Source organism: Leishmania mexicana, chromosome 12, assembly GCF_000234665.1.
Source record: "Leishmania mexicana MHOM/GT/2001/U1103 complete genome, chromosome 12".
NCBI lineage: Eukaryota > Euglenozoa > Kinetoplastea > Trypanosomatida > Trypanosomatidae > Leishmania > Leishmania mexicana.
This window is the reverse complement of record NC_018316.1, coordinates 435,635-446,343: the sequence shown is the minus strand read 5'-3', so window position 1 is coordinate 446,343 and position 10,709 is coordinate 435,635. Positions and strand designations below refer to the sequence as shown.

Here is a 10,709-nt window from a genome sequence, read left to right as displayed (position 1 = left end):
ACAAGCACCGCTCCAGTCGTGGTGCCCATCTGGTGCCGCACTGCGTTGTGGAGGAGAGAGTCCANCGGGGGGTTTAGGGAGGGGGGGGGGGCTGCGGTGAAGCAGTGAGTGCGGAAGACACACGGCTGTGGTGGAAGTCTGCTTTACAGGTGGTCGCGCAGTCCTCGCGAGGTCGTTTGCTCGAGGAACGGGCGCAGAGTGCTGGTGCATGCCACGGGGGTGGTGGGACGCGGGACCATCATCGGGGTTGTGCGGCCGCAGGAGAGGGTGAGGTACAAGGGGAGTCCCCCCTTTCCATGTAGCAGCGACGTGGCTGTTGGTGGGGCTCTGGTTGTAGATCGCCAGCGGCGCTCCGCCCTGCCGTGCACCGAGGGGTGCCTCGACACCCTCACCGTGAGCCTCGTCGACGGCGGGGACGGAGCCGCCGGGGACTTCACGGAGTGCCACATCGAGCTCACCCACCGTGATCAACTTGAAGGGCGTGGAGGCGGGTCTCGTAGTGGGACGCGAAGGGGGACTGGCGGATGTTGCCCTGCCTCACTGCTGGTGTGCGCCGTGCGCATTGGGAGGGCGCACACGGATAGCCTGGATGCGTGCACATGAAGGAGGGCCGCTGGAGGAGTTGACAGCGCTTGCAGCACGGTTTCCGTTGTTTCGGGAGCGGTGGGGCATCGCCATGTGCGTCGTGGCGTGGTCCAGCGCCGGCAGGCGGGGAAAGGCGCAGGCGCGTCGAAGAACAAGAGGAGAGAAGAACAGCAGCGCTGATAGCAGCGTCAACGGACGTGTGCGCGCGAAGAGGACGACACGCAGATACACGCTCGGTCATCGGATGAGGAGAGAGTCGGAAAGACAAAGCAAGTCGCTCGTGACAGTGTGCAACGCAAGTCACGTGAAGAGAAAGGGCGCCTCTCGACACACCTGGTAGTACGGGCAACGGCTCGCACAGGGTCTCGGCATCCTCTGTCCGCGTCGCCAGTGACATCGTCTGGGATACGCTGCTCTCCTCCTATCACCTTTCCAGCGCCCCCACGGCTGTCTGGTCCCACGCGTCCTGCATGAAATCCGTCGACGCGTCACAGGAGTCGAGCTGGTGGCGCTGGCGTTGGGGACTGATCGCGGAATCATGGAGGTCCAGCTTGTCTGAGTGACGCACCACTGGCAGGTGCGAGTGCTCGTCTGAGTCCCTGGCGGACGCCTCAGCCTCCTCTTGCTTCACCGCCTCGACCGACGGGCGCAGGTCTCCTGGAAGCGCATCCGTTAAGAAGCACCTGTGACAATGGCGGCGCGGCTTCTCTACCGTCTTCACCGACACCACCGTGGGCGAGAGCCCCCGCGAACTGGACCGACAGCGCATCGTGAATGTGCGCTGCGTAACCGCCTTGTCGTACTCGGGCATTGGCAAGGAGTGCGTGCGCTCCTCCGTTGGTGGGCCCGCCGGCTGCGGCTGCGCCCTCTCGTCGTCTTCCTCCTCGGACTGTGCATGGTCCTCCGTCGCAACTGTGTCCATCCTCACCGCAATGGGCTCACCGTCCACCGACTCCAGCTGGTACGTGAAGTACTGCACTAGCTTCATGACACGGGCAAGGTAGTTGAGCGAGAAGTCCTTGGTGCGCACAAAAAAGATGGCGAGCAGGAGGTAGCAGAACTGCGCGTAGGCGCTCGTTGGCAGCCTCCAGTGATCCTGCCAGGGAGTGAAGAACGGAGCTGTAGATATGGTCTGGCCTCCTGCGGCGAGCACGTCGTCGGCACGCTGGGCTTCCGCGTCCTTCTCCTCGCCATCGGACTCGGCTGCGGCCGCCGCGGCCTCCAAGGCCTGGTGCTGCTCAGCCATGAGGTTGTCCACGTAGCGAGCGTAGCCCTCCTCGAAGTAGCGCCGCCAGCGCCCCCACACATCTTCCAGCAGCACCGGAACGCCGTTCTCGACAGTCAGAAAGTCGAGGCACTCATCCTTCAATTTCGGCTCCGGTGCAGTGTGCTCCTGTCTCCTCCCAATGCACCTCCGCACCGCCTCCTTGGCAGCGTTGCGCGCGGGCGGCTTCAGCGGCGTGCAGAGGAGAATGCGGTTGACTGTCTTGACGACGGCGGCGCGGAATACAGTCTCATTGCCGGTCTCTTGGGCGGACTTGAGGCTTTCCACGACACTGCGAAGTGTGTCCTTCGCAACGCTCTCTGTCTCACCCGGGAAGATGAGAGAAGCGGATAGGATGACGCCGAGGCAGCTGTTGAAGTCCGCCGTCGCCTCCACCCTGTGCGAAATTTGACTTCCGCCAAGTGAAAGCAGCTCTCTGCCATTGATCTTGTTACCGAGCGCGACGCAGCAGTCGCGCACGACCAGCAGCTGGCGCCGAAGTTCCCTGGCTGCACCAGAATTCGACGAGCTGCTGAGGCAGAGAAAGCGCGTCACACTCAAGGGTAGGTCGTGGGACGCGTGGAGGAGAGCAGTAGAACCATGCTTGGGGCCACCATTCGACTTTGAGCTGTCCAGCATGCTGCCCGACAAACGGTTCGAGTAACTCGTCCCCTGCGAGTGAGCGCTCTGACGCCCCAAATGGGTCTCGGTGAGTAACGATGGGGAGTCCAGGGCAGTCACCGCAGGGTCGGTGGTGTGCACGGATCTGCCGACAGACGCCATTCCTCGAAGTGCAGCACCGAATAATAAAAAATGTAAAGAAGCCGCTATGCGCAGAGAAAGCGAGCGAGGAGGTCTCTCGGGCACAAAGTGCGAAGAAGTAGAGCGCGTCAAAACGCCCGCAGAGGATTTGGGGGAGAGGCGGCGGTGTTGATGTGCGCGGTGTGCGTACAGATGATGCTTCGCTTCCGAAGGAGAGCAAAGAACGCGGACAGTGACAGAGAGCGAGCGCGCGCGTGTGCTCGTGCACACACACACACACACACACATATATATATATATACATATGTATAGATGAGAGAGAGATTCATGAAGGGCACGTGAAGCGGGTGGAGATGTTGAGGTGAGAGACGGAGGTGTTGGGTGTTGCGTGCGGGGATAGCACCATCATGCGCCATGACCAGTATCCGTCCAATGCATTGCGTGCAGCGGCCTAAAAAAGGGACGCTGCGAAGCATCTGCCGTGGCCCCGGGCAAGGCCCTCACACACACACACACAGAGCCAGTGCCAGTGCAGGGGCACATTTGGAAAGAGTGGGCGAGTGAGGGAGAAGGCGTTCCTTCGGCGCCACCAGAGGCGGGAGTACACAAGGCGAGCGTGAGCCCGCGCGCGCACAGCGAAAAAGACACGCGGAGGGAAGCGAACACGTGCCACGAACAGCGGCACGCCAGCTGGGCAAGGAGCAACACACAGCTATCATCTCGGCCTGCGTATTGCCCACAAGGGTGCTTCGTGAGGAAAGCTAAGCGAGAGCGGTCGGCGTGTCGGCGCGCTGGGCGAGAGATGCTCTCTCCCCACCACCGGCGAAAGCGTACATCTCAAGAGGATAAGGGATAGAGGAGCCAGGAGAGCACAGGAGGCACACGCAGCGCGTGCAATCAGATGCGGCAAATGGAGTATAGGAGAGAAGGGGAGGCACGAGTGTTGCCGCAAAGAAACAGAGGCCCTGTGCATGAGCCCGCGCCTGCAAGTGTGCGTCGTCCCCCCCCTCCGACTCTCGTGCGCTGAAGCGGTAAAAACTGCTTTCAGAGAGTGAGAGGGCGAGAAATGCAACACCGGCAAAGCGCATCAACGGAGATGGTGCGCCGTGGTCGGGGGGAGGGGGGCAACGAGCAACGCCTTATCCATTCCTTCGCTGGCGGACACAGACGACGCTGCACATCGACGAGTGCGAACAGGAAGATTACGGGGCGGACGGTGCTGATGAGCGATAGGACGATGGTGGATGCCCAATAGTGCAGCCGGCGGCGTGAGATGAACAGAAAACGTTAAAAGATGCGTGAGAGCGCAGATGACAGACACAGTGGAGAAGGGATCGCGTTGGGCACTTCAGCGTCACGAAGCGATGCCCGGCACCGCCAAACCTGTAGCCCGAACCGCACGCGTCCCGGTTCATGAACAGCGATGATTCCAACAGTGTATGGAGGAGCGGCAGACGGGCTCTCTTCACCCACCACCTCTTCCACACTTCACACGAATGCTCGATTCCACAGGCACCCTTGCGCCCTTCGACAAGCCCTCCCTTTGCTTTTTTTCCTCGATGCTGTGTTGGTGAGAGCCGACCGGTGCAGCATCAGCAGCCTCTTGCGGGACTGCCCGTGCTCTCACTCGCGCCCAGTCGAGGGGCAGTAAACAGACATCGCAAGGATGCAGGCACACACAGAGTGGGCAAGACACGACACCCATCAAGACGCCTAGGCTCACGCCCCTTCATCACCCGCCACACTCCCCTCCCCCTCCTTGTTGGCCAAGACAATATGCAAGCGATTCTCAGCCTCTCCGTCGCTACGGCAGACGCACGACCTGATCTGCCACCGCGATGAGATCGTCATCGTGGGTTGCGCATATCGCCCCGCAGACAATACCAGAGTCCAGCAACTCGCGCCACTCGCCCACTATTTGCAGCTTCACCTCCTTGTCCAGACTCGCCGTGGGCTCGTCCATCACGAGCACGGTGCCCCCGCGCCGACCGTGGAATAGCGCACGTGCCATCATCAGTCGTTGCGCCTGGCCAATGCTGAGGCGCACCACACCACCACCACCAGCGCCGCCGCCTCCAGCACCTGCAGCCGCGAGTGGAGACGACCAAGCCCCTGTTCCGCTGTCGGCAATGTACGTCATCAAGCCTTGCGGAAAGCGCTGGATGTACTCGCAGTGCGCCCAGGCAGCGCACTGCGCAATCTCGGCCAGCAGTTCGTCCTGCTCAAGGGATACGTAATTCTCAAGGCTGATGTTGTGCGCGATGGTGGCCCCGGAAAAGATGACGGGGTTCTGTGGCACAAAGCTGAAAAGTTTTCCTCGCAGGATGTCGCGCGGGATCGAGGCGACAGACAGCTGCTCGTAGACCACCTCCGACATGACAGATGCAGCTGGGGTCGGCGTGGCATCGTGCGGGGCAGCCGCCTCCAGCTCTTCAGAGGAGTAGCCCACCGAACGCGGCAGCGCCAGCGTGAGCACGATGTCCGGAATGACCGCAGGGGATGAAGGATGGGAGAGCACCTCCTCTTGATCCCGCGCTTCAGGGCTGCCCTGCTGTTGCGCCTCGCCGCCGCCACCACCCTTGCTGGCATCGCTGTCACCGTCGAGGACGTGACTGGACGTCCCGTAGTTGGTGTACATGCCCAACAGCAGACTGAGCAGCGTGGACTTCCCGTGGCCGCTTGGCCCTACAAGACACACCAGACGGCCTTTACTGCTAGAGCTGCACCTCGGCGTCTGCGGCTGCGAGGCATTCGACGGTGACGGCGAAGATGTGTCGCGGTTGCCTTGGAGCACGAAGGAGCACGTGATGGGGTGTAAGAACACCGGCACCGTAGGGGCCGTGGGATAGTAAAACTGCACGTTCCGCATTGTCACGGCGTGCACTGTGCCGCTCGTGAGCAGCCTCACTGCGGCCGCCGCTGAAGCGGCACGGTCAACATCGGAGTCGCCGCTGAATGGCGACGACGAGGAGCGGGCATCAACGCCGCGGCCCCCGTCCTCCTCGGAGGAGTGGTTGCTCAGACACGCAGACGCCATTTCACTCGCGCTGCCCCGCCCTAGAGGTCGAGGACTCTTAGATGGCTGCGGGTCCTCTTGCGGTGACTGACACCTCCGCTGGCAGGAAAGATGGCGTGGATGGCGGTGATGACGGTAGGGCTCCCCTGATGGACGTCGGCTGCTGCCGCGGTGGTTTCCTTCCACAAGCCCCATCGTTGCAAGCCCGCGTCGTGCAAGTCGCAGACATTTTCCCATAACCGGAATACATGGGGCGTGTGTGACGCACCAGTCACAGCTGTGCTTCAGGACATGCATCCACCGCCGCATGAGCGACGGTGCAGATGTCGTGACTGTTTGGGGGTCGGCACGGCGCAACGCTTCCAGCAGGTGGCGCCGCGGGTGGTAGCGCGGCGAGCCGGCCACCGCCTCACGTGTCGCACAACCCGCACCGGCATCGTGATACTTGTCCTTGTCGCGGTCGCGTCCGTCCGCCTCGCCGCGGAGGTCGAAGCCCCTCGCGTATTCGGCTGTGGTTGGTTCCCACCGTCGCGCATCCAGCACCCTCTCCAGAATATTCGCCTTGTAAGCGTTCAGCAACACCACCTCCGCGACGCGATGCCCGTCGACCAGGGCATCGACCGTGTCGCCGACGCACCGCATTGCCTCGATGAGCCTATTCGACAGACTCAGCGCATCGACACTGCAAAACGCCATGGAGGCGCCGTAGCTGGCAACGAGCGTTGGCAGTACCCAGTCCGTAAACGTCATGAGCGCACCGCCGAACGCCGGCAGAAGCTGACCGTACGCCTGAGACGGCAGCACCAGCAGGCCTTGCAGAAATGTTGATGCCTCCGTCGCCCCGGCCGCGGCGCCGCACGCGCAGGTATGGTGCGTCCACCACCGCATCAAGCTGAGGTCCGCCGCGTACGGGCGGAGCTGCGGTAGCACGGCTACAATGTCTAGCCCGCGCAGCATGACGCCGCCTTGCCGCGCATTGCTCTCCATGTTCTCCTCCACCTGCGCGTCCAGCTCCGCCGTCCCAGGTGCAACGCCGCCAAGCTCGTAGCCGCGTAGCCACGGCGGGAGCACTCCTCCGGCGCGCTGCGCCGCCTGCACCCCTTGCTTGATGCGTTGTCCGATCCATTTTACGGTGAGCGACACCGCGACCGTGGCGCCCACCAACAGGCGTGCCCGACACGGTAGCTGATGGAGCGCGTGCTGCACTGCAAAGAGCGACATAACAAGGTCACAGACGTAGTGGTGCACGTGCACCTCCACGCCCTCGATATCGTTCACGTAGTAGACAATCTGCTCCACCTCGTCGAAGGAGTGCGTGTCGAAGAACGCGAGAGGCAGGCGTGTCAGGGCCTCGTAGAGCTCCGCCTTCGTGGTGTTGCGCCGCTGCGAGGCTGCCATGTTTATGTACGCGTGCGTGGTGCGCGTGAGTACCGTGTTCACAGCGAGACGCATGCACTCGAGCAGGCATAGTGCCAAGATGCGCTGCTGCGTAGGCACGGCACCACCGTGGGGCGGTCCGCTGCCGCTGTCGGGATCGCTGCCTGGTGGCGACAGCTCTCCGTGCGTGCGATAGTATGTGTCCAGGTTCGAGCTGATGGCCTCACGCACCACTTGCCCGGTCGCTGCCATGCGGGAAGAAAGGCATGTCAGCCCCGTCAGCACGGCACAGGAAACCATCTTTGCCACGCTACCGGTGTACATGTAGGAGAAGAGGCTTCGCACGTGCAACAGCTTCATCAGCCGCCGCCGCAGCAGCAGAGCAGCTAGTGCAGCATTCAACTCTGCCCAGCATGCCCACGGCGAGGCCACACGGATAGGCATGTGCGTCGCACCCGCTACAACGCATTCCGCACAGCCGCGCGGTGGTACTGAGAGGGCGCGTGGACTGTCAGCGGCATCGCTGCAACGTAACTTGTTCCTGTTCCCTGCACGGTGGCAGGTGAGATGCACGCCCGCTGCCATGGACACAGACGGACTCGTCGCCCCATGCGCCGCGTGGCCGTCAGTAGTGCTGACGCCATCGGGACGCACCATTGGATTTTCATGACGGGGAGGCTGCCCAGAGGCACAGCCTCCGCTGGTACCGCCGCTCGCGCCCGCGACGCCCCGGTACGAGATGCTGTGCACCCCCTCTTGGAAAAAGGCGAGCCCGACCTGTACGCCGTGCTGATACACGGCCCTGCTGTGCTCCTCAAGCTCCTCGAGCGCGCCTGCGCAGCGCTGGACGTCCTCGTGCACAATAACCGCATCGTACACCTCGCGCACGAGTGACAAGTACCACGTCAGTGCCACGCATGCCACAGCGATGCGCGGGTCTGCGTAGCAGTTGTGTGAGACATCGCCTGAGGTGGAGCTTGTGACGCAGTGGGCTGTGCTCGTTGCCGCCTCGTCCGAGATGTTGCGACTACCTCTACCCCTCCACATGGTCTGCAGAACGCGTGTGCCATAGGCGGTAGAGAGGCCGCCTCGGCAGCTGTCTGCATCACCATCGCTCTCAAAGACCTCCGCGATCTCAGCGACCGTGCAGCTGAGCAGCAGCTGCCGCAGCTTGGTATATGTCACCGAGTAGCGCACCGTGTCAGTCCACAAAAGATGAAGCACCCTCCACGGCTCCGCCACCTCCGCCGGTTTCTCCGCTGTGACAAGCGACGCGGCCCCTGACGTCACACTTGGCTGCCTTCTCGGGCGCCCCCCTGGCTCCCTCATGACGGGGAACGCGGCCTCGTCCGACAGCACGAGCACCGTCTCCGCACCGTGCGGAGCTCCATCCGAGGTGAGCCGGTGAAACGCGCGCCGATCCCTTCCACCCTGGGCCAAATTGCGGCCGTCGACCTCAGAGCCGACGAACCACCCAAGAGCGGCGACGTTCGTTGGCGCACCAGCGCGCTTGCGCGGCGCAGCTCGAACCGCCTTTTCGATAAGTGCCCAATAGCTGCACAATCGGCGCACCGCCAGTTTCGAGCTTCGTGGCAGGAGTGATCTCCCGATCTGCACCGACTCCATCTCCGGTGATGACGGCACCTGCGCGGTCGCGGATTGCAGCGAGGTCGAGAAGTCGCTTGGCTCCTCGGCATCCGTTGCATTCTCGTCACACTCCTGCGTCGCCTCCGCCTCGGCCCTCGCACTGACCCGCATCGCGCGTCGATGGCGCAGGTAGAGGGATGTCGCTTGCATCACTTCCCAGCCAACGAGCAGAAGTGTGAGGTGGACGACGAAGGGGCCGTCGACGTCCTGTGGGAGAATCACTGCGCACGCTCGGGTAGTTGCCAGAGCCTCGTACCGCGTGTGGAGCCAGCGTGCGACCGCACAAGGGAGCAACGAAGACTCGCGCACCCCATTGCCGCTGCGAGCGCATTCACCATCACTCCGTCCAAAGGTCTTCAGGGCGGCTGCATGCGCGCCGTGCAGGGCACGGCGAAATGCGGAGTTAATCCACTTCGAGTAGGACGACAAGTAGCGCCAAGGCGGCATGCCGTTCTGCTGGCCGTGGATGCCGTGGGGCGCGGCTGCAGCTGTCGACGGAGAGTCAGTGCAAATCGTCGGCGGCAAACAAGAAAACGACGGTCTGTCCCCAACGTCACCGCCGCTGGAGCCATGAAAGTGCATTGTTCACGAGCGCGCGCGAGTTCGGTGGATGACCGCTGCAGAGAGGCGCGGGAGCGGGGGGGATGCGGGATACAAGCGACCCTGGGCAATGCGTCAGCAGAAGTGAGCAGCTCGACCGAAGGTCCGCCGCGTGACCCCGCAACGCGGAGCTTCGATCACCCAGCACCAAGAGCGGCCGAAGAAGCGGGGAAGGGAAGAGAGCAAAGATGTAGAGCGGCAGCGTCCACGAATCGCGTTGAAGTTCGAGCCCCCGCGCGCGCGCGTCGCCTTAGCCACCTGAGCAGGACCAGGTGTCCCGTCCGCCAGAGCCCTGCACGCTCTCCCGCTGCCTTACTCGCTTTATCGTTCCAGCAGCGCTGGCAGCACCCGCCACGCACACACACGGTGTGGGCACCGGTGATCAAGCAGGGCGGCGCGAATGGCAAAGCGCAGGTAGAAGAAGGGAGGAGGGCGGTGCAGCGGCCAAGAGAGCCATCCGCCGGGTGTGAGGCGGTCACACAGGAGTGGAGAACGAAAGCAGCACGGAAGTGGGTCCGCCTTTCAGTTGTCGAAGGTCTTTGTCAGCTGGCGCGCCAGCGGGAGAGTGGCGCACGCGTGCCCGTGAGTGAGTGGGGAGGATGACGGGGAGGACGCAAAAACGAGGGCGCGACCCGCCTACGCTGCAGCCAAGCAGATTTAGCAACAACGTGTTTCGTGTAAGGACGAGGATAACCCTGCAGAGCCGAGTCGACAGAGTCGCGAGAAAGCGCAGGCAGGATAAAGACGAGGGAGGGATGAGGCGCACCTTCTCCTCAGCGGCGACTAGGAGCGACAGCGCGACTGCAACAGCGAAGGACCACTCCCTGTCGGTGTCCTTGGCACTTGAGGAAAACGGGCAGCCAAGCCTGCCGAGGGCTCGCCCGCCACTCGCGCACAACGCGCACTCCTAGCGCGCACGTACGTCTGTGTATGTGGGCCGAGCCTGCACCGTGTTGGCGCGCTGCTGAAGGATTCGGCAGAGAAGGCGAAGTGCTGAAGCAGTGTGTGCACCGCGACTCGTCCTCAGACCCACGTGGAGGAGGGAATCAGCAGCACGCATGTGCATGTGCATCCATTGGTTGAGGAGTACGGCGCGTGTCGAGGAGACTCAGACGCGGCAAGGTAGAGATGGGGGGAGAAGCGGGGAAGGTCGTATTGCAAGCCGAGACAGACAGAGAGAGCGACGGCGGGGATCTCGGACATCAATCTGGAAACGGGCGAAGGTGGCGCGTGGGCGGTGGCACGGTGCGCTGCTCGTCATCCGATGTGGCCCATCGCAGTGCCGCCGTTGACCCACGCAACCCGATGAGTGCGCGGCTCGCACCAACACCTCAAGCGCTTGCGCACGGCAAAAGGAAAAGAGATCAGGAGCACTCCGACGGCCACCAAGGCAGCTCTTCTTTCGCATGTTCCGAGATAAATGCGCACCTACACACCATCACGCCGCCGACTCGCACG

The 10,709-nt window shown here is 63.0% G+C and overlaps 2 protein-coding genes across 2 annotated transcripts; both read right to left on the bottom strand.

Annotated features, from left to right (window-relative positions):
• Positions 1 to 1,009: 1,009 nt before the first annotated feature.
• On the bottom strand, positions 1,010 to 2,632 carry LMXM_12_1200 (hypothetical protein, unknown function; the record flags this gene model as incomplete). The annotated part of the gene is made up of 1 exon (XM_003873148.1): positions 1,010 to 2,632. One exon carries the CDS (start codon positions 2,630 to 2,632, stop codon positions 1,010 to 1,012), a length of 1,623 nt encoding a protein of 540 aa, XP_003873197.1.
• Positions 2,633 to 4,415: 1,783 nt separating this feature from the next.
• LMXM_12_1190 (conserved hypothetical protein) lies at positions 4,416 to 9,233 on the bottom strand (the record flags this gene model as incomplete). The annotated part of the gene is made up of 1 exon (XM_003873147.1): positions 4,416 to 9,233. One exon carries the CDS (start codon positions 9,231 to 9,233, stop codon positions 4,416 to 4,418), a length of 4,818 nt encoding a protein of 1,605 aa, XP_003873196.1.
• Positions 9,234 to 10,709: the final 1,476 nt, after the last annotated feature.